Here is a 26,549-nt window from a genome sequence, read left to right as displayed (position 1 = left end):
GTTATTGATCCTGATACAGCCTGATAAATATGTGTTCTGTCCTGATGTTATTGATCCTGATAAATATGTGTTCTGTCCTGATGTTATTGATCCTGATAAATATGTGTTCTGTCCTGATGTTATTGATCCTGATACAGCCTGATAAATATGTGTTCTGTCCTGATGTTATTGATCCTGATACAGCCTGATAAATATGTGTTCTGTCCTGATGTTATTGATCCTGATAAATATGTGTTCTGTCCTGATGTTATTGATCCTGATACAGCCTGATAAATATGTGTTCTGTCCTGATGTTATTGATCCTGATACAGCCTGATAAATATGTGTTCTGTCCTGATGTTATTGATCCTGATAAATACGTGTTCTGTCCTCCTCTTGTTGTTATGACAACTAACTCATTTTTTTTTCTCTCTTCCTCTCCTCCCTTCCCCACTGTTCCTCCCAGCCATGCACCCTCCCCCGTCACTCCTCTCCCCTCCTCCTCCACCTCTCCCTGTACCCCAGTGCATGCTGGTCCTCCAGGATCATCGTAGTCCCTCCCATCATGTTTGAGTCCCATCTCTACATCTTCAAGACCCTGGCCACAGAACTCCACCTCCAAGGACATGATACTTCCATCCTGCTGTCAGAGGGGCGCCAGGTAACATTGTGTTACTAAATAGAGGGTCAGAGGTGGGCCAGGTAACATTGTGTTACTAAGTAGAGGGTCAGAGGTGGGCCAGGTATCAGTGTGTTACTAAGTAGAGGGTCAGAGGTGGGCCAGGTAACATTGTGCTACTAAGTAGCAGGGTCATTGGTGTCCGAGGTGGGCCAGGTAACATTGTGTTACTTAGTAGAGGGTCAGAGGTGGGCCAGGTAACATTGTGTTACTAAGTAGCAGGGTCATTGGTGTCCGAGGTGGGCCAGGTAACATTGTGTTACTTAGTAGACGGTCAGAGGTGGGCCAGGTAACATTGTGTTACTTAGTAGAGGGTCAGAGGTGTCCGAGGTGGGCCAGGTAACATTGTGTTACTAAGTAGAGGGTCAGAGGTGGGCCAGGTAACATTGTATTACTAAGTAGCAGGGTCATTGGTGTCAGAGGTGGGCCAGGTAACATTGTGTTACTAAGTAGAAGGGTCATTGGTGTCAGAGGTGGGCCAGGTAACATTGTGTTACTAAGTAGCAGGTTCATTGTTGTCAGAGGTGGGCCAGGTAACATTGTGTTACTTAGTAGAGGGTCAGAGGTGGGCCAGGTAACATTGTGTTACTTAGTAGAGGGTCAGAGGTGTCCGAGGTGGGCCAGGTAACATTGTGTTACTAAGTAGAGGGTCAGAGGTGGGCCAGGTAACATTGTGTTACTAAGTAGCAGGGTCATTGGTGTCAGAGGTGGGCCAGGTAACATTGTGTTACTAAGTAGCAGGGTCATTGGTGTCAGAGGTGGGCCAGGTAACATTGTGTTACGAAGTATCAGGTTCATTGTTGTCAGAGGTGGGCCAGGTAACATTGTGTTACTAAGTAGCAGGGTCATTGGTGTCAGAGGTGGGCCAGGTAACATTGTGATACTAAGTAGCAGGATCATTGGTGTCAGAGGTGGGCCAGGTAACATTGTGTTACTAAGTAGAGGGTCAGAGGTGGGCCAGGTAACATTGTGTTACTAAGTAGAGGGTCAGAGGTGGGCCAGGTAACATTGTGTTACTTAGTAGAGGGTCAGAGGTGGGCCAGGTAACATTGTGTTACTAAGTAGCAGGGTCATTGGTGTCAGAGGTGGGCCAGGTAACATTGTGTTACGAAGTAGCAGGTTCATTGTTGTCAGAGGTGGGCCAGGTAACATTGTGTTACTAAGTAGCAGGGTATTGGTGTCAGAGCTGGGCCAGGTAACATTGTGTTACTAAGTAGCAGGGTCATTGGTATCAGAGGTGGGCCAGGTAACATTGTGATACTAAGTAGAAGGGTCATTGGTGTCAGAGGTGGGCCAGGTAACATTGTGATACTAAGTAGCAGGATCATTGGTGTCAGAGGTGGGCCAGGTAACATTGTGTTACTAAGTAGAGGGTCAGAGGTGGGCCAGGTAACATTGTGTTACTTAGTAGAGGGTCAGAGGTGGGCCAGGTAACATTTTGTTACTAAGTAGCAGGGTCATTGGTGTCAGAGGTGGGCCAGGTAACATTGTGATACTAAGTAGAAGGGTCATTGGTGTCAGAGGTGGGCCAGGTAACATTGTGTTACTAAGTAGCAGGGTCAGAGGTGTCAGAGGTGGGCCAGGTATCATTGTGATACTAAGTAGCAGGGTCATTGTAATGAACGTAAGGTAATTTCCACAGTAACAGAATTGCTATTTTTTTACTTAAAATGTCTGCCTAAGGTACTGAGGCACTGATTTCAAAGTTTAACAAACCAAACGACTCTATGCACAATGACTACTTTTAACAATTTAAACTGAAGATTTTACTAAAACACATTTCCTTAAAATCTCCCTCAGTTGGCCACGTTTTCCAAAAAAAACTCTTAAATATATTCTCCCAGGGTTAATTCCCCACATGATGTGTTAGTATTGAGGGTGAGACAGACAAATCAGGGGAGCTACCTCTAGAACGTGTTAGTGTTGATGAGGGGAGCTACCTCTAGAACCTGTTAGCTGTTGATCAGGAGAGCTACCTCTGGAACTTGTTAGCTGTTGATCAGGGGAGCTGCCTCTAGAACCTGTTAGCTGTTGATCAGGGGAGCTACCTCTAGAACCTGTTAGCTGTTGATCAGGGGAGCTACCTCTAGAACCTGTTAGCTGTTGATCAGGGGAGCTACCTCTAGAACCTGTTAGCTGTTGATAGTTACCTCTAGAACCTGTTAGCTGTTGATCAGGAGAGCTACCTCTGGAACCTGTTAGCTGTTGATCAGGGGAGCTGCCTCTAGAACCTGTTAGCTGTTGATCAGGGGAGCTACCTCTAGAACCTGTTAGCTGTTGATCAAGGAACTGCCTCTAGAACCTGTTAGCTGTTGATCAGGGGAGCTACCTCTGGAACCTGTTAGTTGTTGATGAGGGGAGCTACCTCTAGAAGCTGTTAGCTGTTGATCAGGGGAGCTGCCTCTAGAGCCTGTTAGCTGTTGATCAGAAGAGCTACCTCTGGAACCTGTTAGCTGTTGATCAGGGAACTGCCTCTAGAACCTGTTAGCTGTTGATCAGGGGAGCTACCTCTAGAACCTGTTAGCTGTTGATCAGGGGAGATACCTCTAGAACCTGTTAGCTGTTGATCAGGGGAGCTACCTCTAGAACATGTTAGCTGTTGATCAAGGAACTGCCTCTAGAACCTGTTAGCTGTTGATCAGGGGAGCTACCTCTGGAACCTGTTAGTTGTTGATGAGGGGAGCTACCTCTAGAAGCTGTTAGCTGTTGATCAGGGGAGCTGCCTCTAGAGCCTGTTAGCTGTTGATCAGAAGAGCTACCTCTGGAACCTGTTAGCTGTTGATCAGGGAACTGCCTCTAGAACCTGTTAGCTGTTGATCAGGGGAGCTACCTCTAGAACCTGTTAGCTGTTGATCAGGGGAGATACCTCTAGAACCTGTTAGCTGTTGATCAGGGGAGCTACCTCTAGAACCTGTTAGCTGTTGATCAGGAGAGCTACCTCTAGAACCTGTTAGCTGTTGATCAGGGGAGCTACCTCTAGAACCTGTTAGCTGTTGATCAGGAGAGCTACCTCTAGAACCTGTTAGCTGTTGATCAGGGGAGCTACCTCTAGAACCTGTTAGCTGTTGATCAGGGGAGCTACCTCTAGAACCTGTTAGCTGTTGATCAGGAGAGCTACCTCTAGAACCTGTTAGCTGTTGATCAGGGGAGCTACCTCTAGAACCTGTTAGCTGTTGATCAGGGGAGCTACCTCTAGAACCTGTTAGCTGTTGATCAGGGGAGCTACCTCTAGAACCTGTTAGCTGTCTATGCTGAGGGGCTCCCAGCAGCCCTTATAATACATTCTGAGGGCCTATTACTGTCAGCTGTAGTAACCTAGTAGCCTAGTACTGTTAGCTGTAGTAGCCTAGTACTGTTAGCTGTAGTAGTCTAGTACTGTTAGCTGTAGTAGTCTAGTACTGTTAGCTGTAGTAGTCTAGTACTGTTAGCTGTAGTAGTCTAGTACTGTTAGCTGTAGTAGCCTAGTACTGTTAGCTGTAGTAGTCTAGTACTGTTAGCTGTAGTAGTCTAGTACTGTTAGCTGTAGTAGTCTAGTACTGTTAGCTGTATTAGTCTAGTACTGTTAGCTGTATTAACCTAGTACTGTTAGCTGTAGTAGTCTAGTACTGTTAGCTGTAGTAGTCTAGTACTGTTAGCTATAGTAGTCTAGTACTGTTAGCTGTAGTAACCTAGTACTGTTAGCTGTAGTAGTCTAGTACTGTTAGCTGTAGTAGTCTAGTACTGTTAGCTGTAGTAACCTAGTACTGTTAGCTGCAGTAACCTAGTACTGTTAGCTGTAGTAGTCTAGTACTGTTAGCTGTAGTAGTCTAGTACTGTTAGCTGTAGTAGTCTAGTACTGTTAGCTGTAGTAACCTAGTACTGTTAGCTGTAGTAGTCTAGTACTGTTAGCTGTAGTAGTCTAGTACTGTTAGCTGTAGTAGCCTAGTACTGTTAGCTGTAGTAGTCTAGTACTGTTAGCTGTAGTAGTCTAGTACTGTTAGCTGTAGTAGTCTAGTACTGTTAGCTGTAGTAGTCTAGTACTGTTAGCTGTAGTAGTCTAGTACTGTTAGCTGTAGTAGCCTAGTAGCCTAGTACTGTTAGCTGTAGTAGCCTAGTACTGTTAGCTGTAGTAGTCTAGTACTGTTAGCTGTAGTAGCCTAGTACTGTTAGCTGTAGTAGTCTAGTACTGTTAGCTGTAGTAGTCTAGTACTGTTAGCTGTAGTAACCTAGTACTGTTAGCTGTAGTAGTCTAGTACTGTTAGCTGTAGTAGTCTAGTACTGTTAGCTGTAGTAGCCTAGTACTGTTAGCTGTAGTAGTCTAGTACTGTTAGCTGTAGTAACCTAGTACTGTTAGCTGTAGTAGCCTAGTACTGTTAGCTGTAGTAGCCTAGTACTGTTAGCTGTAGTAGTCTAGTACTGTTAGCTGTAGTAGTCTAGTACTGTTAGCTGTAGTAACCTAGTACTGTTAGCTGTAGTAGTCTAGTACTGTTAGCTGTAGTAGTCTAGTACTGTTAGCTGTAGTAACCTAGTACTGTTAGCTGTAGTAACCTAGTACTGTTAGCTGTAGTAGCCTAGTACTGTTAGCTGTAGTAGTCTAGTACTGTTAGCTGTAGTAGCCTAGTACTGTTAGCTGTAGTAGTCTAGTACTGTTAGCTGTAGTAACCTAGTAGCCTAGTACTGTTAGCTGTAGTAGTCTAGTACTGTTAGCTGTAGTAACCTAGTAGCCTAGTACTGTTAGCTGTAGTAGTCTAGTACTGTTAGCTGTAGTAGCCTAGTACTGTTAGCTGTAGTAGCCTAGTACTGTTAGCTGTAGTAACCTAGTACTGTTAGCTGTAGTAGCCTAGTACTGTTAGCTGTAGTAGTCTAGTACTGTTAGCTGTGTACACGTTACTATATTGCCCCTTGGGATAATAAAGCCTCTCCTCTCCTCTCCTCTCCTCTCCTCTCCTCTCCTCTAGGTGCCCCCCTCCCCCCACTACACCTTCCAGCGTTACCCAGGCATCTTCAACTCCTCCACAGCCGACAGTTTCCTCCAGTCCAAGGTCAGCAACATCTTCTCTGGTCGTCTCACGGCGTTGGAACTCTTCGACATCCTCGACCACTACGCCCAGAACTGCGACGCCGTCGTGGGAAACAAAGAGGTCATGACCCGACTCAAGGATGCCAACTTTGACCTTTTATTGGTCGACCCCAACGAGATGTGTGGGTTCGTGATTGCTCACATCCTCGGGGTTCCCTACGCTGTCTTTTCCACGGGCCTATGGTACCCAGCGGAGGTCGGGGCTCCTGCCCCTCTCTCGTACGTCCCAGAGTTCAACTCTCTCCTCACCGATCAGATGTCTCTAGTCCAGAGGATTACCAACACGGCGGTGTACCTGGTGTCCCGGTTCGGTGTTCAGTACCTGGTGTTGCCTAAGTACGAGCGCATCATGAGGAAGCACGGCGTGGAGCCGCGGGTGGCCATGCAGGATCTGGTTCAGGGGAGCAGGCTGTGGATGTTGTCTACTGATCTGGCCCTGGAGTTCCCGAGGCCCACTCTACCACATGTTGTCTATGTAGGGGGGATACTGACCAAACCTGCCAGCCCGTTACCTCAGGTTAGTATACACACACACACACACACACACACACACACACACATACACAACACACACACACACACACACACACACACACACACACACACACACACACACACACACACACACACACACACACACACACAACACACACACACACACAAACCTGTGTTTTGTTGTACTACCTCTAACAACAGTGTGTTGGTCTCCTCCAGTGTTGGTCCTCCAGTGTTATATTTATGGTTGGGCTCCTCCAGTGTTATATCTATGGTTGGGCTCCTCCAGTGTTATATCTATGGTTGGTCTCCTCCAGTGTTATATCTATGGTTGGTCTCCTCCAGTGTTATATCTATGGTTGGTCTCCTCCAGTGTTATATCTATGGTTGGGCTCCTCCAGTGTTATATCTATGGTTGGTCTCCTCCAGTGTTGGTCTCCTCCAGTGTTGGTCTCCTCCAGTGTTGGTCTCCTCCAGTGTTAGTCTCCTCCAGTGTTATATCTATGGTTGGTCTCCTCCAGTGTTATATATATGGTTGGTCTCCTCCAGTGTTATATCTATGGTTGGCCTCCTCCAGTGTTATATCTATGGTTGGTCTCCTCCAGTGTTATATCTATGGTTAGTCTCCTCCAGTGTTGGTCTCCTCCAGTGTTATAACTATGGTTGGTCTCCTCCAGTGTTATATCTATGGTTGGTCTCCTCCAGTGTTGGTCTCCTCCAGTGTTATATCTATGGTTGGTCTCCTCCATTGTTATATCTATGGTTGGTCTCCTCCAGTGTTGGTCTCCTCCAGTGTTATATCTATGGTGGTCTCCTCCATTGTTATATCTATGGTTGGTCTCCTCCAGTGTTGGTCTCCTCCAGTGTTATATCTATGGTTGGTCTCCTCCATTGTTATATCTATGGTTGGTCTCCTCCAGTGTTGGTCTCCTCCAGTGTTATATCTATGGTTGGTCCTCCAGTGTTATATCTATGGTTGGTCTCCTCCATTGTTATATCTATGGTTGGTCTCCTCCAGTGTTGGTCTCCTCCAGTGTTATATCTATGGTTGGTCTCCTCCATTGTTATATCTATGGTTGGTCTCCTCCAGTGTTGGTCTCCTCCAGTGTTATATCTATGGTTGGTCTCCTCCATTGTTATATCTATGGTTGGTCTCCTCCAGTGTTGGTCTCCTCCAGTGTTGGTTTCCTCCAGTGTTGGTCTCCTCCAGTGTTGGTCTCCTCCAGTGTTAGTCTCCTCCAGTGTTTATCTATGGTTGGTCTCCTCCAGTGTTATATATATGGTTGGTCTCCTCCAGTGTTATATCTATGGTTGGCCTCCTCCAGTGTTATATCTATGGTTGGTCTCCTCCAGTGTTATATCTATGGTTAGTCTCCTCCAGTGTTGGTCTCCTCCAGTGTTATAACTATGGTTGGTCTCCAGTGTTATATCTATGGTTGGTCTCCTCCAGTGTTGGTCTCCTCCAGTGTTATATCTATGGTTGGTCTCCTCCATTGTTATATCTATGGTTGGTCTCCTCCAGTGTTGGTCTCCTCCAGTGTTATATCTATGGTTGGTCTCCTCCAGTGTTATATCTATGGTTGGTCTCCTCCATTGTTATATCTATGGTTGGTCTCCTCCAGTGTTATATCTATGGTTGGTCTCCTCCATTGTTATATCTATGGTTGGTCTCCTCCAGTGTTGGTCTCCTCCAGTGTTATATCTATGGTTGGTCTCCTCCAGTGTTATATCTATGGTTGGTCTCCTCCATTGTTATATCTATGGTTGGTCTCCTCCAGTGTTGGTCTCCTCCAGTGTTATATCTATGGTTGGTCTCCTCCATTGTTATATCTATGGTTGGTCTCCTCCAGTGTTATATCTATGGTTAGTCTCCTCCAGTGTTAGTCTCCTTCAGTGTTGGTCTCCTCCAGTGTTATATCTATGGTTAGTCTCCTCCTGCGTTATATCTATGGTTGGTCTCCTCCAGTGTTATATCTATGGTTGGTATCCTCCAGTGTTATATCTATGGTTGGTCTCCTCCATTGTTATATCTATGGTTGGTCTCCTCCAGTGTTGGTCTCCTCCAGTGTTATATCTATGGTTGGTCTCCTCCATTGTTATATCTATGGTTGGTCTCCTCCAGTGTTGGTCTCCTCCAGTGTTATATCTATGGTTGGTCTCCTCCAGTGTTAGTCTCCTCCAGTGTTAGTCTCCTCCAGTGTTAGTCTCCTCCAGTGTTAGTCTCCTCCAGTGTTAGTCTCCTCCAGTGTTGGTCTCCTCCAGTGTTGGTCTCCTCCAGTGTTATATATATGGTTGGTCTCCTCCAGTGTTATATCTATGGTTGGTCTCCTCCAGTGTTATATCTATGGTTGGTCTCCTCCAGTGTTATATCTATGGTTGGTCTCCTACAGTGTTTGTCTCCTCCAGTGTTATATCTATGGTTGGTCTCCTCCAGTGTTATATCTATGGTTGGTCTCCTCCAGTGTTATATCTATGGTTGGTCTCCTCCAGTGTTATATTTATGGTTGGGCTCCTCCAGTGTTATATCTATGGTTGGGCTCCTCCAGTGTTATATCTATGGTTGGTCTCCTCCAGTGTTATATCTATGGTTGGTCTCCTCCAGTGTTATATATATGGTTGGTCTCCTCCAGTGTTATATCTATGGTTGGGCTCCTCCAGTGTTATATCTATGGTTGGTGTCCTCCAGTGTTGGTCTCCTCCAGTGTTGGTCTCCTCCAGTGTTGGTCTCCTCCAGTGTTAGTCTCCTCCAGTGTTATATCTATGGTTGGTCTCCTCCAGTGTTATATATATGGTTGGTCTCCTCCAGTGTTATATCTATGGTTGGCCTCCTCCAGTGTTATATCTATGGTTGGTCTCCTCCAGTGTTATATCTATGGTTAGTCTCCTCCAGTGTTGGTCTCCTCCAGTGTTATAACTATGGTTGGTCTCCTCCAGTGTTATATATATGGTTGGTCTCCTCCAGTGTTGGTCTCCTCCAGTGTTATATCTATGGTTGGTCTCCTCCATTGTTATATCTATGGTTGGTCTCCTCCAGTGTTGGTCTCCTCCAGTGTTATATCTATGGTTGGTCTCCTCCATTGTTATATCTATGGTTGGTCTCCTCCAGTGTTGGTCTCCTCCAGTGTTATATCTATGGTTGGTCTCCTCCATTGTTATATCTATGGTTGGTCTCCTCCAGTGTTGGTCTCCTCCAGTGTTATATCTATGGTTGGTCTCCTCCATTGTTATATCTATGGTGGTCTCCTCCAGTGTTATATCTATGGTTAGTCTCCTCCAGTGTTAGTCTCCTTCAGTGTTGGTCTCCTCCAGTGTTATATCTATGGTTAGTCTCCTCCTGCGTTATATCTATGGTTGGTCTCCTCCAGTGTTATATCTATGGTTGGTATCCTCCAGTGTTATATCTATGGTTGGTCTCCTCCAGTGTTATATCTATGGTTGGTCTCCTCCAGTGTTATATCTATGGTTGGTCTCCTCCAGTGTTATATCTATGGTTTGTCTCCTCCAGTGTTATATCTATGTTTGGCCTCCTCAAGTGTTATATCTATGGTTGGTCTCCTCCAGTGTTGGTCTCCTCCAGGGTTATATCTATGGTTGGTCTCCTCCAGTGTTATATCTATGGTTGGTCTCCTCCAGTGTTGGTCTCCACCAGTGTTATATCTATGGTTGGTCTCCTCCAGTGTTATATCTATGGTTGGTCTCCTCCAGTGTTGGTCTCCTCCAGTGTTGGTTTCCTCCAGTGTATATCTATGGTTGGTCTCCTCCAGTGTTGGTCTCCTCCAGTTTTATATCTATGGTTGGTCTCCTCCAGTGTTATATCTATGGTTGGTCTCCTCCAGTATTGGTCTCCTCCAGTGTTATATCTAAGGTTGGTCTACTCCAGTGTGGTCTCTCCAGTGTTATATCTATGGTTGGTCTCCTCCAGTGTTGGTCTCCTCCAGTGTTATATCTATGGTTAGGCTCCTCCAGTGTTATATCTATGTTTTGTCTCCTCCAGTGTTATATCTATGGTTGGTATCCTCCAGTGTTGGTCTCCTCCAGTGTTATATATATGGTTGGTCTCCTCCAGTGTTATATCTATGGTTGGTCTCCTCCAGTGTTGGTCTCCTCCAGTGTTGTTCTCCTCCAGTGTTATATCTATGGGTGGTCTCCTCCAGTGTTGGACTCCTCCAGTGTTATATCTATGGTTGGTCTCCTCCAGTGTTATATCTATGATTGGTCTCCTCCAGTGTTATATATATGATTGGTCTCTTCCAGTGTTGGTCTCCTCCAGTGTTATATCTATGGTTGGTCTCCTCCAGTGTTATATCTATGTTTGGTCTCCTCCAGTGTTATATCTATGGTTGGTCTCCTCCAGTGTTATATCTATTGTTGGTCTCCTCCAGTGTTATATCTATGGTTAGTCTCCTCCAGTGTTATATGTATGGTTAGTCTCCTCCAGTGTAATATCTATGGTTGGTCTCCTCCAGTGTTGGTCTCCTCAAGTGTTATATCTATGGTTGGTCTCCTCCAGTGTTGGTCTCCTCCAGTGTTATATCTATGGTTGGTCTCCTCCAGTGTTGGTCTCCTCCAGTGTTATATCTATGGTTAGTCTCCTCCAGTGTTGGTCTCCTCCAGTGTTGGTCCTCCAGTGTTATATCTATGGTTAGTCTTCTCCGGTGTTATATCTATGGTTGTCTCCTCCAGTGTTATATCTATGGTTGGTCTCCTCCAGTGTTATATCTATGGTTGGTCTCCTCCAGTGTTGGTCTCCTCCAGTGTTATATCTATGGTTGGTCTCCTCCAGTGTTATATCTATGGTTGGTCTCCTCCAGTGTTATATCTATGGTTGGTCTCCTCCAGTGTTATATCTATGGTTGTTCTCCTCCATTGTTATATCTATGGTTGGTCTCCTCCAGTGTTGGTCTCCTCCATTGTTATATCTATGGTTGGTCTCCTCCAGTGTTGGTCTCCTCCAGTGTTATATCTATGGTGGTCTCCTCCATTGTTATATCTATGGTTGGTCTCCTCCAGTGTTATATCTATGGTTAGTCTCCTCCAGTGTTAGTCTCCTTCAGTGTTGGTCTCCTCCAGTGTTATATCTATGGTTAGTCTCCTCCTGCGTTATATCTATGGTTGGTCTCCTCCAGTGTTATATCTATGGTTGGTATCCTCCAGTGTTATATCTATGGTTGGTCTCCTCCAGTGTTATATCTATGGTTGGTCTCCTCCAGTGTTATATCTATGGTTGGTCTCCTCCAGTGTTATATCTATGGTTTGTCTCCTCCAGTGTTATATCTATGGTTGGCCTCCTCAAGTGTTATATCTATGGTTGGTCTCCTCCAGTGTTGGTCTCCTCCAGGGTTATATCTATGGTTGGTCTCCTCCAGTGTATATCTATGGTTGGTCTCCTCCAGTGTTGGTCTCCACCAGTGTTATATCTATGGTTGGTCTCCTCCAGTGTTATATCTATGGTTGGTCTCCTCCAGTGTTGGTCTCCTCCAGTGTTGGGTCTCCTCCAGTGTTGGGTCTCCTCCAGTGTTGGTTTCCTCCAGTGTTATATCTATGGTTGGTCTCCTCCAGTGTTGGTCTCCTCCAGTGTCATATTTATGGTTGGTCTCCTCCAGTGTTATATCTATGGTTGGGCTCCTCCAGTGTTATATCTATGGTGGTCTCCTCCAGTGTTATATCTATGGTTGGTCTCCTCCAGTATTGGTCTCCTCCAGTGTTATATCTAAGGTTGGTCTACTCCAGTGTTGGTCTCTCCAGTGTTATATCTATGGTTGGTCTCCTCCAGTGTTGGTCTCATCCAGTGTTATATCTATGGTTGGTCCTCCAGTGTTGGTCTCCTCCAGTGTTATATATATGGTTGGTCTCCTCCAGTGTTATATCTATGGTTGGTCTCCTCCAGTGTTGGTCTCCTCCAGTGTTGTTCTCCTCCAGTGTTATATCTATGGGTGGTCTCCTCCAGTGTTGGACTCCTCCAGTGTTATATCTATGGTTGGTCTCCTCCAGTGTTATATCTATGATTGGTCTCCTCCAGTGTTATATATATGATTGGTCTCTTCCAGTGTTGGTCTCCTCCAGTGTTATATCTATGGTTGGTCTCCTCCAGTGTTATATCTATGTTTGGTCTCCTCCAGTGTTATATCTATGGTTGGTCTCCTCCAGTGTTATATCTATTGTTGGTATCCTCCAGTGTTATATCTATGGTTGGTCTCCTCCAGTGTTGGTCTCCTCCAGTGTTATATATATGGTTGGTCTCCTCCAGTTATATCTATGGTTGGTCTCCTCCAGTGTTGGTCTCCTCCAGTGTTGTTCTCCTCCAGTGTTATATCTATGGGTGGTCTCCTCCAGTGTTGGACTCCTCCAGTGTTATATCTATGGTTGGTCTCCTCCAGTGTTATATCTATGATTGGTCTCCTCCAGTGTTATATATATGATTGGTCTCTTCCAGTGTTGGTCTCCTCCAGTGTTATATCTATGGTTGGTCTCCTCCAGTGTTATATCTATGTTTGGTCTCCTCCAGTGTTATATCTATGGTTGGTCTCCTCCAGTGTTATATCTATTGTTGGTATCCTCCAGTGTTATATCTATGGTTAGTCTCCTCCAGTGTTATATGTATGGTTGGTCTCCTCCAGTGTAATATCTATGGTTGGTCTCCTCCAGTGTTGGTCTCCTCAAGTGTTATATCTATGGTTGGTCTCCTCCAGTGTTGGTCTCCTCCAGTGTTATATCAATGGTTGGGCTCCTACAGTGTTATATCTATGGTTGGTCTCCTCCAGTGTTGGTCTCCTCCAGTGTTATATCTATGGTTGGTCTCCTCCAGTGTTGGTCTCCTCCAGTGTTATATCTATGGTTAGTCTCATCCAGTGTTGGTCTCCTCCAGTGTTGGTCTCCTCCAGTGTTATATCTATGGTTAGTCTCCTCCGGTGTTATATCTATGGTTGGTCTCCTCCAGTGTTATATCTATGTTTGGTCTCCTCCAGTGTTATATCTATGATTGGTCTCCTCCAGTGTTGGTCTCCTCCAGTGTTATATCTATGGTTGGTCTCCTCCAGTGTTATATCTATGTTTGGTCTCCTCCAGTGTTATATCTGTGTTTGGTTTCTCCAGTGTTGGGCTCCTCCAGTGTTGGTCTCCTCCAGTGGTATATCAATGGTTGGGCTCCTACAGTGTTATATCTATGGTTGGTCTCCTCCAGTGTTGGTCTCCTCCAGTGTTATATCTACGGTTGGTCTCCTCCAGTGTTGGTCTCCTCCAGTGTTATATCTATGGCTAGTCTCCTCCAGTGTTGGTCTCCTCCAGTGTTATATCTATGGTTGGTCTCCTCCAGTGTTATATCTATGTTTTGTCTCCTCCAGTGTTATATCTATGGTTGGTCTCCTCCAGTGTTATATCTATGGTTGGTCTCCTCCAGTGTTGGTCTCCTCCAGTGTTATATCTATGGTTGGTCTCCTCCAGTGTTATATCTATGGTTGGTCTCCTCCAGTGTTATATCTATGGTTGGTCTCCTCCAGTGTTGGTCTCCTCCAGTGTTGTTCTCCTCCAGTGTTACATCTATGGTTGGTCTCCTCCAGTATTGGGCTCCTCTAGTATTGGTCTCCTCCAGTGTTATATCTGTGTTTGGTCTCCTCCAGTGTTGGCCTCCTCCAGTGTTGGTCTCCTCCAGTGTTATATCTATGGTTGGTCTCCTCCAGTGTTATATCTATGTTTGGTCTCCTCCAGTGTTATATCTATGATTGGTCTCCTCCAGTGTTGGTCTCCTCCAGTGTTGTTCTCCTCCAGTGTTACATCTATGGTTCGTCTCCTCCAGTGTTGGTCTCCTCCAGTGTTATATCTATGGTTGGTCTCCTCCATTGTTGTTCTCCTCCAGTGTTATATCTATTGTTGGTCTCCTCCAGTGTTGGTCTCCTCCAGTGTTACATCTATGGTTGGGCTCCTCCAGTGTTGGTCTCCTCCGGTGTTATATCTATGGTTGGTCTCCTCCAGTGTTGGTCTCCTCCAGTGTTATATCTATGGTTGGTCTCCTCCAGTGTTAGTCTCCTCCAGTGTTGTTCTCCTCCAGTGTTATATCTATGGTTGGTCTCCTCCAGTGTTATATCTATGGTTAGTCTCCTCCAGTGTTATATCTATGGTTGGTCTCCTCCAGTGTTATATCTATGGTTGGTCTCCTCCAGTGTTTGTCTCCTCCAGTGTTATATCTATGGTTGGTCTCCTCCAGTGTTATATCTATGGTTAGTCTCCTCCAGTGTTATATCTATGGTTGGTCTCCTCCAGTGTTATATCTATGGTTGGTCTCCTCCAGTGTTATATCTGTGGTTGGTCTCCTCCAGTGTTATATCTATGGTTGGGCTCCTCCAGTGTTGGTCTCCTCCAGTGTTATATCTATGGTTAGTCTCCTCCAGTGTTTGTCTCCTCCAGTGTTATATATATGGTTGGTCTCCTCCAGTGTTGGTCTCCTCCAGTGTTATATCTATGGTTTGTCTCCTCCAGTGTTATATCTATGGTTGGTCTCCTCCAGTGTTATATCTATGGTTGGTCTCCTCCAGTGTTATATCTGTGGTTGGTCTCCTCCAGTGTTATATCTATGGTTGGGCTCCTCCAGTGTTGGTCTCCTCCAGTGTTATATATATGGTTGGTCTCCTCCAGTGTTGGTCTCCTCCAGTGTTATATCTATGGTTTGTCTCCTCCCGTGTCAGTCTCCTCCAGTGTTGGGCTCCTCCAGTGTTATATCTATGGTTTGTCTCCTCCAGTGTTAGTCTCCTCCAGTGTCAGTCTCCTCCAGTGTTGGGCTCCTCCAGTGTTATATCTATGGTTAGTCTCCTCCAGTATTGGTCTCCTCCAGTGTTATATCTATGGTTGGTCTACTCCAGTGTTGGTCTCTCCAGTGTTATATCTATGGTTAGTCTCCTCCAGTGTTTCTCTCCTCCAGTGTTATATATATGGTTGGTCTCCTCCAGTGTTGGTCTCCTCCAGTGTTGGTCTCCTCCAGTGTTATATCTATGGTTGGTCTCCTCCAGTGTTATATCTATGGTTTGTTTCCTCCAGTGTCAGTCTCCTCCAGTGTTGATCTCCTCCATTGTTATATCTATGGTTGGTCTCCTCCAGTGTTGGTCTCCTCCAGTGTTATATCTATGGTTGGTCTCCTCCAGTGTTATATCTATGGTTAGTCTCCTCCAGTGTTGGTCTCCTCCAGTGTTATATCTATGGTTGGTCTCCTCCAGTGTTATATCTATGGTTGGTCTCCTCCAGTGTTATATCTATGGTTGGTCTCCTCCAGTGTTATATCTATGGTTGGTCTCCTCCAGTGTTATATCTATGGTTGGTCTCCTCCATTGTTATATCTATGGTTGGTCTCCTCCAGTGTTGGTCTCCTCCAGTGTTATATCTATGGTTGGTCTCCTCCATTGTTATATCTATGGTTGGTCTCCTCCAGTGTTGGTCTCCTCCAGTGTTATATCTATGGTTGGTCTCCTCCAGTGTTATATCTATGGTTGGTCTCCTCCATTGTTATATCTATGGTTGGTCTCCTCCAGTGTTGGTCTCCTCCAGTGTTATATCTATGGTTGGTCTCCTCCATTGTTATATCTATGGTTGGTCTCCTCCAGTGTTGGTCTCCTCCAGTGTTATATCTATGGTTGGTCTCCTCCATTGTTATATCTATGGTTGGTCTCCTCCAGTGTTGGTCTCCTCCAGTGTTGGTTTCCTCCAGTGTTGGTCTCCTCCAGTGTTGGTCTCCTCCAGTGTTAGTCTCCTCCAGTGTTATATCTATGGTTGGTCTCCTCCAGTGTTATATATATGGTTGGTCTCCTCCAGTGTTATATCTATGGTTGGCCTCCTCCAGTGTTATATCTATGGTTGGTCTCCTCCAGTGTTATATCTATGGTTAGTCTCCTCCAGTGTTGGTCTCCTCCAGTGTTATAACTATGGTTGGTCTCCTCCAGTGTTATATCTATGGTTGGTCTCCTCCAGTGTTGGTCTCCTCCAGTGTTATATCTATGGTTGGTCTCCTCCATTGTTATATCTATGGTTGGTCTCCTCCAGTGTTGGTCTCCTCCAGTGTTATATCTATGGTTGGTCCTCCATTGTTATATCTATGGTTGGTCTCCTCCAGTGTTGGTCTCCTCCAGTGTTATATCTATGGTTGGTCTCCTCCAGTGTTATATCTATGGTTGGTCTCCTCCATTGTTATATCTATGGTTGGTCTCCTCCAGTGTTATATCTATGGTTGGTCTCCTCCATTGTTATATCTATGGTTGGTCTCCTCCAGTGTTGGTCTCCTCCAGTGTTATATCTATGGTTGGTCTCCTCCAGTGTTATATCTATGGTTGGTCTCCTCCATTGTTATATCTATGGTTGGTCTCCTCCAGTGTTGGTCTCCTCCAGTGTTATATCTATGGTTGGTCCTCCATTGTTATATCTATGGTTGGTCTCCTCCAGTGTTATATCTATGGTTGGTATCCTCCAGTGTTATATCTATGGTTGGTCTCCTCCATTGTTATATCTATGGTTGGTCTCCTCCAGTGTTGGTCTCCTCCAGTGTTATATCTATGGTTGGTCTCCTCCATTGTTATATCTATGGTTGGTCTCCTCCAGTGTGGTCTCCTCCAGTGTTATATCTATGGTTGGTCTCCTCCAGTGTTAGTCTCCTCCAGTGTTAGTCTCCTCCAGTGTTAGTCTCCTCCAGTGTTAGTCTCTCCAGTGTTAGTCTCCTCCAGTGTTGGTCTCCTCCAGTGTTGGTCTCCTCCAGTGTATATATATGGTTGGTCTCCTCCAGTGTTATATCTATGGTTGGTCTCCTCCAGTGTTATATCTATGGTTGGTCTCCTCCAGTGTTATATCTATGGTTGGTCTCCTACAGTGTTTGTCTCCTCCAGTGTTATATCTATGGTTGGTCTCCTCCAGTGTTATATCTATGGTTGGTCTCCTCCAGTGTTATATCTATGGTTGGTCTCCTCCAGTGTTATATTTATGGGTGGGGCTCCTCCAGTGTTATATCTATGGTTGGGCTCCTCCAGTGTTATATCTATGTTGGTCTCCTCCAGTGTTATATCTATGGTTGGTCTCCTCCAGTGTTATATCTATGGTTGGTCTCCTCCAGTGTTATATCTATGGTTGGGCTCCTCCAGTGTTATATCTATGGTTGGTGTCCTCCAGTGTTGGTCTCCTCCAGTGTTGGTCTCCTCCAGTGTTGGTCTCTCCAGTGTTAGTCTCCTCCAGTGTTATATCTATGGTTGGTCTCCTCCAGTGTTATATATATGGTTGGTCTCCTCCAGTGTTATATCTATGGTTGGCCTCCTCCAGTGTTATATCTATGGTTGGTCTCCTCCAGTGTTATATCTATGGTTAGTCTCCTCCAGTGTTGGTCTCCTCCAGTGTTATAACTATGGTTGGTCTCCTCCAGTGTTATATATATGGTTGGTCTCCTCCAGTGTTGGTCTCCTCCAGTGTTATATCTATGGTTGGTCTCCTCCATTGTTATATCTATGGTTGGTCTCCTCCAGTGTTGGTCTCCTCCAGTGTTATATCTATGGTTGGTCTCCTCCATTGTTATATCTATGGTTGGTCTCCTCCAGTGTTGGTCTCCTCCAGTGTTATATCTATGGTTGGTCTCCTCCATTGTTATATCTATGGTTGGTCTCCTCCAGTGTTGGTCTCCTCCAGTGTATATCTATGGTTGGTCTCCTCCATTGTTATATCTATGGTTGGTCTCCTCCAGTGTTATATCTATGGTTAGTCTCCTCCAGTGTTAGTCTCCTTCAGTGTTGGTCTCCTCCAGTGTTATATCTATGGTTAGTCTCCTCCTGCGTTATATCTATGGTTGGTCTCCTCCAGTGTTATATCTATGGTTGGTATCCTCCAGTGTTATATCTATGGTTGGTCTCCTCCAGTGTTATATCTATGGTTGGTCTCCTCCAGTGTTATATCTATGGTTGGTCTCCTCCAGTGTTATATCTATGGTTTGTCTCCTCCAGTGTTATATCTATGTTTGGCCTCCTCAAGTGTTATATCTATGGTTGGTCTCCTCCAGTGTTGGTCTCCTCCAGGGTTATATCTATGGTTGGTCTCCTCCAGTGTTATATCTATGGTTGGTCTCCTCCAGTGTTGGTCTCCACCAGTGTTATATCTATGGTTGGTCTCCTCCAGTGTTATATCTATGGTTGGTCTCCTCCAGTGTTGGTCTCCTCCAGTGTTGGTTTCCTCCAGTGTTATATCTATGGTTGGTCTCCTCCAGTGTTGGTCTCCTCCAGTTTTATATCTATGGTTGGTCTCCTCCAGTGTTATATCTATGGTTGGTCTCCTCCAGTATTGGTCTCCTCCAGTGTTATATCTAAGGTTGGTCTACTCCAGTGTTGGTCTCTCCAGTGTTATATCTATGGTTGGTCTCCTCCAGTGTTGGTCTCCTCCAGTGTTATATCTATGGTTAGGCTCCTCCAGTGTTATATCTATGTTTTGTCTCCTCCAGTGTTATATCTATGGTTGGTATCCTCCAGTGTTGGTCTCCTCCAGTGTTATATATATGGTTGGTCTCCTCCAGTGTTATATCTATGGTTGGTCTCCTCCAGTGTTGGTCTCCTCCAGTGTTGTTCTCCTCCAGTGTTATATCTATGGGTGGTCTCCTCCAGTGTTGGACTCCTCCAGTGTTATATCTATGGTTGGTCTCCTCCAGTGTTATATCTATGATTGGTCTCCTCCAGTGTTATATATATGATTGGTCTCTTCCAGTGTTGGTCTCCTCCAGTGTTATATCTATGGTTGGTCTCCTCCAGTGTTATATCTATGTTTGGTCTCCTCCAGTGTTATATCTATGGTTGGTCTCCTCCAGTGTTATATCTATTGTTGGTCTCCTCCAGTGTTATATCTATGGTAGTAGTCTCCTCCAGTGTTATATGTATGGTTAGTCTCCTCCAGTGTAATATCTATGGTTGGTCTCCTCCAGTGTTGGTCTCCTCAAGTGTTATATCTATGGTTGGTCTCCTCCAGTGTTGGTCTCCTCCAGTGTATATCTATGGTTGGTCTCCTCCAGTGTTGGTCTCCTCCAGTGTTATATCTATGGTTAGTCTCCTCCAGTGTTGGTCTCCTCCAGTGTTGGTCTCCTCCAGTGTTATATCTATGGTTAGTCTTCTCCGGTGTTATATCTATGGTTTGTCTCCTCCAGTGTTATATCTATGGTTGGTCTCCTCCAGTGTTATATCTATGGTTGGTCTCCTCCAGTGTTGGTCTCCTCCAGTGTTATATCTATGGTTGGTCTCCTCCAGTGTTATATCTATGGTTGGTCTCCTCCAGTGTTATATCTATGGTTGGTCTCCTCCAGTGTTATATCTATGGTTGTTCTCCTCCATTGTTATATCTATGGTTGGTCTCCTCCAGTGTTGGTCTCCTCCATTGTTATATCTATGGTTGGTCTCCTCCAGTGTTGGTCTCCTCCAGTGTTATATCTATGGTTGGTCTCCTCCATTGTTATATCTATGGTTGGTCTCCTCCAGTGTTATATCTATGGTTAGTCTCCTCCAGTGTTAGTCTCCTTCAGTGTTGGTCTCCTCCAGTGTTATATCTATGGTTAGTCTCCTCCTGCGTTATATCTATGGTTGGTCTCCTCCAGTGTTATATCTATGGTTGGTATCCTCCAGTGTTATATCTATGGTTGGTCTCCTCCAGTGTTATATCTATGGTTGGTCTCCTCCAGTGTTATATCTATGGTTGGTCTCCTCCAGTGTTATATCTATGGTTTGTCTCCTCCAGTGTTATATCTATGGTTGGCCTCCTCAAGTGTTATATCTATGGTTGGTCTCCTCCAGTGTTGGTCTCCTCCAGGGTTATATCTATGGTTGGTCTCCTCCAGTGTTATATCTATGGTTGGTCTCCTCCAGTGTTGGTCTCCACCAGTGTTATATCTATGGTTGGTCTCCTCCAGTGTTATATCTATGGTTGGTCTCCTCCAGTGTTGGTCTCCTCCAGTGTTGGGTCTCCTCCAGTGTTGGGTCTCCTCCAGTGTTGGTTTCCTCCAGTGTTATATCTATGGTTGGTCTCCTCCAGTGTTGGTCTCCTCCAGTGTCATATTTATGGTTGGTCTCCTCCAGTGTTATATCTATGGTTGGGCTCCTCCAGTGTTATATCTATGGTTGGTCTCCTCCAGTGTTATATCTATGGTTGGTCTCCTCCAGTATTGGTCTCCTCCAGTGTTATATCTAAGGTTGGTCTACTCCAGTGTTGGTCTCTCCAGTGTTATATCTATGGTTGGTCTCCTCCAGTGTTGGTCTCATCCAGTGTTATATCTATGGTTGGTCTCCTCCAGTGTTGGTCTCCTCCAGTGTTATATATATGGTTGGTCTCCTCCAGTGTTATATCTATGGTTGGTCTCCTCCAGTGTTGGTCTCCTCCAGTGTTGTTCTCCTCCAGTGTTATATCTATGGGTGGTCTCCTCCAGTGTTGGACTCCTCCAGTGTTATATCTATGGTTGGTCTCCTCCAGTGTTATATCTATGATTGGTCTCCTCCAGTGTTATATATATGATTGGTCTCTTCCAGTGTTGGTCTCCTCCAGTGTTATATCTATGGTTGGTCTCCTCCAGTGTTATATCTATGTTTGGTCTCCTCCAGTGTTATATCTATGGTTGGTCTCCTCCAGTGTTATATCTATTGTTGGTATCCTCCAGTGTTATATCTATGGTTGGTCTCCTCCAGTGTTGGTCTCCTCCAGTGTTATATATATGGTTGGTCTCCTCCAGTGTTATATCTATGGTTGGTCTCCTCCAGTGTTGGTCTCCTCCAGTGTTGTTCTCCTCCAGTGTTATATCTATGGGTGGTCTCCTCCAGTGTTGGACTCCTCCAGTGTTATATCTATGGTTGGTCTCCTCCAGTGTTATATCTATGATTGGTCTCCTCCAGTGTTATATATATGATTGGTCTCTTCCAGTGTTGGTCTCCTCCAGTGTTATATCTATGGTTGGTCTCCTCCAGTGTTATATCTATGTTTGGTCTCCTCCAGTGTTATATCTATGGTTGGTCTCCTCCAGTGTTATATCTATTGTTGGTATCCTCCAGTGTTATATCTATGGTTAGTCTCCTCCAGTGTTATATGTATGGTTGGTCTCCTCCAGTGTAATATCTATGGTTGGTCTCCTCCAGTGTTGGTCTCCTCAAGTGTTATATCTATGGTTGGTCTCCTCCAGTGTGGTCTCCTCCAGTGTTATATCAATGGTTGGGCTCCTACAGTGTTATATCTATGGTTGGTCTCCTCCAGTGTGGTCTCCTCCAGTGTTATATCTATGGTTGGTCTCCTCCAGTGTTGGTCTCCTCCAGTGTTATATCTATGGTTAGTCTCATCCAGTGTTGGTCTCCTCCAGTGTTGGTCTCCTCCAGTGTTATATCTATGGTTAGTCTCCTCCGGTGTTATATCTATGGTTGGTCTCCTCCAGTGTTATATCTATGTTTGGTCTCCTCCAGTGTTATATCTATGATTGGTCTCCTCCAGTGTTGGTCTCCTCCAGTGTTATATCTATGGTTGGTCTCCTCCAGTGTTATATCTATGTTTGGTCTCCTCCAGTGTTATATCTGTGTTTGGTTTCCTCCAGTGTTGGGCTCCTCCAGTGTTGGTCTCCTCCAGTGGTATATCAATGGTTGGGCTCCTACAGTGTTATATCTATGGTTGGTCTCCTCCAGTGTTGGTCTCCTCCAGTGTTATATCTACGGTTGGTCTCCTCCAGTGTTGGTCTCCTCCAGTGTTATATCTATGGCTAGTCTCCTCCAGTGTTGGTCTCCTCCAGTGTTATATCTATGGTTGGTCTCCTCCAGTGTTATATCTATGTTTTGTCTCCTCCAGTGTTATATCTATGGTTGGTCTCCTCCAGTGTTATATCTATGGTTGGTCTCCTCCAGTGTTGGTCTCCTCCAGTGTTATATCTATGGTTGGTCTCCTCCAGTGTTATATCTATGGTTGGTCTCCTCCAGTGTTATATCTATGGTTGGTCTCCTCCAGTGTTGGTCTCCTCCAGTGTTGTTCTCCTCCAGTGTTACATCTATGGTTGGTCTCCTCCAGTATTGGCTCCTCTAGTATTGGTCTCCTCCAGTGTTATATCTGTGTTTGGTCTCCTCCAGTGTTGGCCTCCTCCAGTGTTGGTCTCCTCCAGTGTTATATCTATGGTTGGTCTCCTCCAGTGTTATATCTATGTTTGGTCTCCTCCAGTGTTATATCTATGATTGGTCTCCTCCAGTGTTGGTCTCCTCCAGTGTTGTTCTCCTCCAGTGTTACATCTATGGTTCGTCTCCTCCAGTGTTGGTCTCCTCCAGTGTTATATCTATGGTTGGTCTCCTCCATTGTTGTTCTCCTCCAGTGTTATATCTATTGTTGGTCTCCTCCAGTGTTGGTCTCCTCCAGTGTTACATCTATGGTTGGGCTCCTCCAGTGTTGGTCTCCTCCGGTGTTATATCTATGGTTGGTCTCCTCCAGTGTTGGTCTCCTCCAGTGTTATATCTATGGTTGGTCTCCTCCAGTGTTAGTCTCCTCCAGTGTTGTTCTCCTCCAGTGTTATATCTATGGTTGGTCTCCTCCAGTGTTATATCTATGGTTAGTCTCCTCCAGTGTTATATCTATGGTTGGTCTCCTCCAGTGTTATATCTATGGTTGGTCTCCTCCAGTGTTTGTCTCCTCCAGTGTTATATCTATGGTTGGTCTCCTCCAGTGTTATATCTATGGTTAGTCTCCTCCAGTGTTATATCTATGGTTGGTCTCCTCCAGTGTTATATCTATGGTTGGTCTCCTCCAGTGTTATATCTGTGGTTGGTCTCTCCAGTGTTATATCTATGGTTGGGCTCCTCCAGTGTTGGTCTCCTCCAGTGTTATATCTATGGTTAGTCTCCTCCAGTGTTTGTCTCCTCCAGTGTTATATATATGGTTGGTCTCCTCCAGTGTTGGTCTCCTCCAGTGTTATATCTATGGTTTGTCTCCTCCAGTGTTATATCTATGGTTGGTCTCCTCCAGTGTTATATCTATGGTTGGTCTCCTCCAGTGTTATATCTGTGGTTGGTCTCCTCCAGTGTTATATCTATGGTTGGGCTCCTCCAGTGTTGGTCTCCTCCAGTGTTATATATATGGTTGGTCTCCTCCAGTGTTGGTCTCCTCCAGTGTTATATCTATGGTTTGTCTCCTCCCGTGTCAGTCTCCTCCAGTGTTGGGCTCCTCCAGTGTTATATCTATGGTTTGTCTCCTCCAGTGTTAGTCTCCTCCAGTGTCAGTCTCCTCCAGTGTTGGGCTCCTCCAGTGTTATATCTATGGTTAGTCTCCTCCAGTATTGGTCTCCTCCAGTGTTATATCTATGGTTGGTCTACTCCAGTGTTGGTCTCTCCAGTGTTATATCTATGGTTAGTCTCCTCCAGTGTTTCTCTCCTCCAGTGTTATATATATGGTTGGTCTCCTCCAGTGTTGGTCTCCTCCAGTGTTGGTCTCCTCCAGTGTTATATCTATGGTTGGTCTCCTCCAGTGTTATATCTATGGTTGTTTCCTCCAGTGTCAGTCTCCTCCAGTGTTGATCTCCTCCATTGTTATATCTATGGTTGGTCTCCTCCAGTGTTGGTCTCCTCCAGTGTTATATCTATGGTTGGTCTCCTCCAGTGTTATATCTATGGTTAGTCTCCTCCAGTGTTGGTCTCCTCCAGTGTTATATCTATGGTTGGTCTCCTCCAGTGTTATATCTATGGTTGGTCTCCTCCAGTGTTATATCTATGGTTGGTCTCCTCCAGTGTTATATCTATGGTTGGTCTCCTCCAGTGTTATATCTATGGTTGGTCTCCTCCAGTGTTATATCTATGGTTAGTCTCCTCCAGTGTTGGTCTCCTCCAGTGTTATATCTATGGTTGGTCTCTCCAGTGTTATATCTATGGTTGGTCTCCTCCAGTGTTATATCTATGGTTGGTCTCCTCCAGTGTTATATCTATGGTTGGTCTCCTCAGTGTTATATCTATGGTTGGGCTCCTCCAGTGTTATATCTATGGTTGGTCTCCTCCAGTGTTATATCTATGGGTGGCCTCCTCCAGTGTTGGTCTCCTCCAGTGTTATATCTATGGTTGGCCTCCTCCAGTGTTGGTCTCCTCCAGTGTTATATCTATGGTTGGTCTCCTCCAGTGTTATATCTATGGTTAGTCTCCTCCTGCGTTATATCTATGGTTAGTCTCCTCCAGTGTTATATCTATGGTTGGTCTCCTCCAGTGTTGGTCTCCTCCAGTGTTATATCTATGGTTGGGCTCCTCCAGTGTTATATCTATGGTTAGTCTCCTCCAGTGTTATATCTATGGTTGGTCTCCTCCCAGTGTTATATCTATGGTTAGTCTCCTCCGGTGTTATATCTATGGTTAGTCTCCTCCAGTGTTATATATATGGTTAGTCTCCTCCAGTGTTATATCTATGGTTAGTCTCCTCCAGTGTTATATCTATGGTTAGTCTCCTCCAGTGTTGTTCTCCTCCAGTGTTATATCTATGGTTAGTCTCCCCAGTGTTATATCTATGGTTGGTCTCCTCCAGTGTTATATCTATGGTTAGTCCTCCAGTGTTATATCTATGGTTAGTGTCCTCCAGTGTTGGTCTCCTCAGTGTTATATCTATGGTTGGTCTCCTCCAGTGTTATATCTATGGTTGGTCTCCTCCAGTGTTATATCTATGGTTGGTCTCCTCCAGTGTTATATCTATGGTTGGGCTCCTCCAGTGTTATATCTATGGTTGGTCTCCTCCAGTGTTATATCTATGGTTGGTCTCCTCCAGTGTTATATCTATGGTTGGTCTCCTCCAGTGTTATATCTATGGTTGGTCTCCTCCAGTGTTATATCTATGGTTGGGCTCCTCCAGTGTTGGTCTCCTCAAGTGTTATATCTATGGTTGGTCTCCTCCAGTGTTATATCTATGGTTTGTCTCCTCCAGTGTCAGTCTCCTCCAGTGTTGGTCTCCTCCAGTGTTATATCTATGGTTGGTCTCCTCCAGTGTTATATCTATGGTTGGTCTCCTCCAGTGTTATATCTATGGTTGGTCTCCTCCAGTGTTATATATATGGTTGGTCTCCTCCAGTGTTATATCTATGGTTGGTCTCCTCCAGTGTTATATCTATGGTTTGTCTCCTCCAGTGTTATATCTATGGTTGGTCTCCTCCAGTGTTGGTCTCCTCCAGTGTTATATCTATGGTTGGTCTCCTCCAGTGTTATATATATGGTTGGTCTCCTCCAGTGTTTTATATATGGTTGGTCTCCTCCAGTGTTATATCTATGGTTGGTCTCCTCCAGTGTTATATCTATGGTTGGTCTCCTCCAGTGTTGGTCTCCTCCAGTGTTATATCTATGGTTGGTCTCCTCCAGTGTTAGTCTCCTCCAGTGTTGGTCTCCTCCAGTGTTATATCTATGGTTGGTCTCCTCCAGTGTTATATCTATGGTTGGTCTCCTCCAGTGTTATATCTATGGTTAGGCTCCTCCAGTGTTGGTCTCCTCCAGTGTTATATCTATGGTTGGTCTCCTCCAGTGTTATATATATGGTTGGTCTCCTCCAGTGTTATATCTATGGTTGGCCTCCTCCAGTGTTATATCTATGGTTGGTCTCCTCCAGTGTTATATCTATGGTTGGTCTCCTCCAGTGTTGGTCTCCTCCAGTGTTATATCTATGGTTGGTCTCCTCCAGTGTTATATCTATGGTTGGTCTCCTCCTGTGTTATATCTATGGTTGGGCTCCTCCAGTGTTATATCTATGGTTGGTCTCCTCCAGTGTTATATCTATGGGTGGCCTCCTCCAGTGTTGGTCTCCTCCAGTGTTATATCTATGGTTGGCCTCCTCCAGTGTTGGTCTCCTCCAGTGTTATATCTATGGTTGGTCTCCTCCAGTGTTATATCTATGGTTGGTCTCCTCCAGTGTTATATCTATGGTTGGTCTCCTCCAGTGTTATATCTATGGTTGGTCTCCTCCAGTGTTATATCTATGGTTAGTCTCCAGTGTTGGTCTCCTCCAGTGTTATATCTATGGTTGGTCTCCTCCAGTGTTATATCTATGGTTGGTCTCCTCCAGTGTTATATCTATGGTTGGTCTCCTCCAGTGTTATATCTATGGTTGGTCTCCTCCAGTGTTATATCTATGGTTGGGCTCCTCCAGTGTTATATCTATGGTTGGTCTCCTCCAGTGTTATATCTATGGGTGGCCTCCTCCAGTGTTGGTCTCCTCCAGTGTTATATCTATGGTTGGCCTCCTCCAGTGTTGGTCTCCTCCAGTGTTATATCTATGGTTGGTCTCCTCCAGTGTTATATCTATGGTTAGTCTCCTCCTGCGTTATATCTATGGTTAGTCTCCTCCAGTGTATATCTATGGTTGGTCTCCTCCAGTGTTATATCTATG

General features: G+C 45.1%; 1 protein-coding gene across 1 annotated transcript; it reads left to right on the top strand.

Annotated features, from left to right (window-relative positions):
• Positions 1-479: 479 nt before the first annotated feature.
• Positions 480-6,234, top strand: LOC118962106 (2-hydroxyacylsphingosine 1-beta-galactosyltransferase-like; the record flags this gene model as incomplete). The annotated part of the gene is made up of 2 exons (XM_036974601.1): positions 480-640; positions 5,596-6,234. Coding segments are annotated over exons 1-2 (735 nt in total), but the record flags the coding sequence as incomplete, so codon positions are not given.
• Positions 6,235-26,549: the final 20,315 nt, after the last annotated feature.

The sequence above is a fragment of the Oncorhynchus mykiss genome, unplaced genomic scaffold (assembly GCF_013265735.2).
Source record: "Oncorhynchus mykiss isolate Arlee unplaced genomic scaffold, USDA_OmykA_1.1 un_scaffold_733, whole genome shotgun sequence".
NCBI lineage: Eukaryota > Metazoa > Chordata > Actinopteri > Salmoniformes > Salmonidae > Oncorhynchus > Oncorhynchus mykiss.
This window is presented reverse-complemented; position numbering and strand designations above follow the sequence as displayed.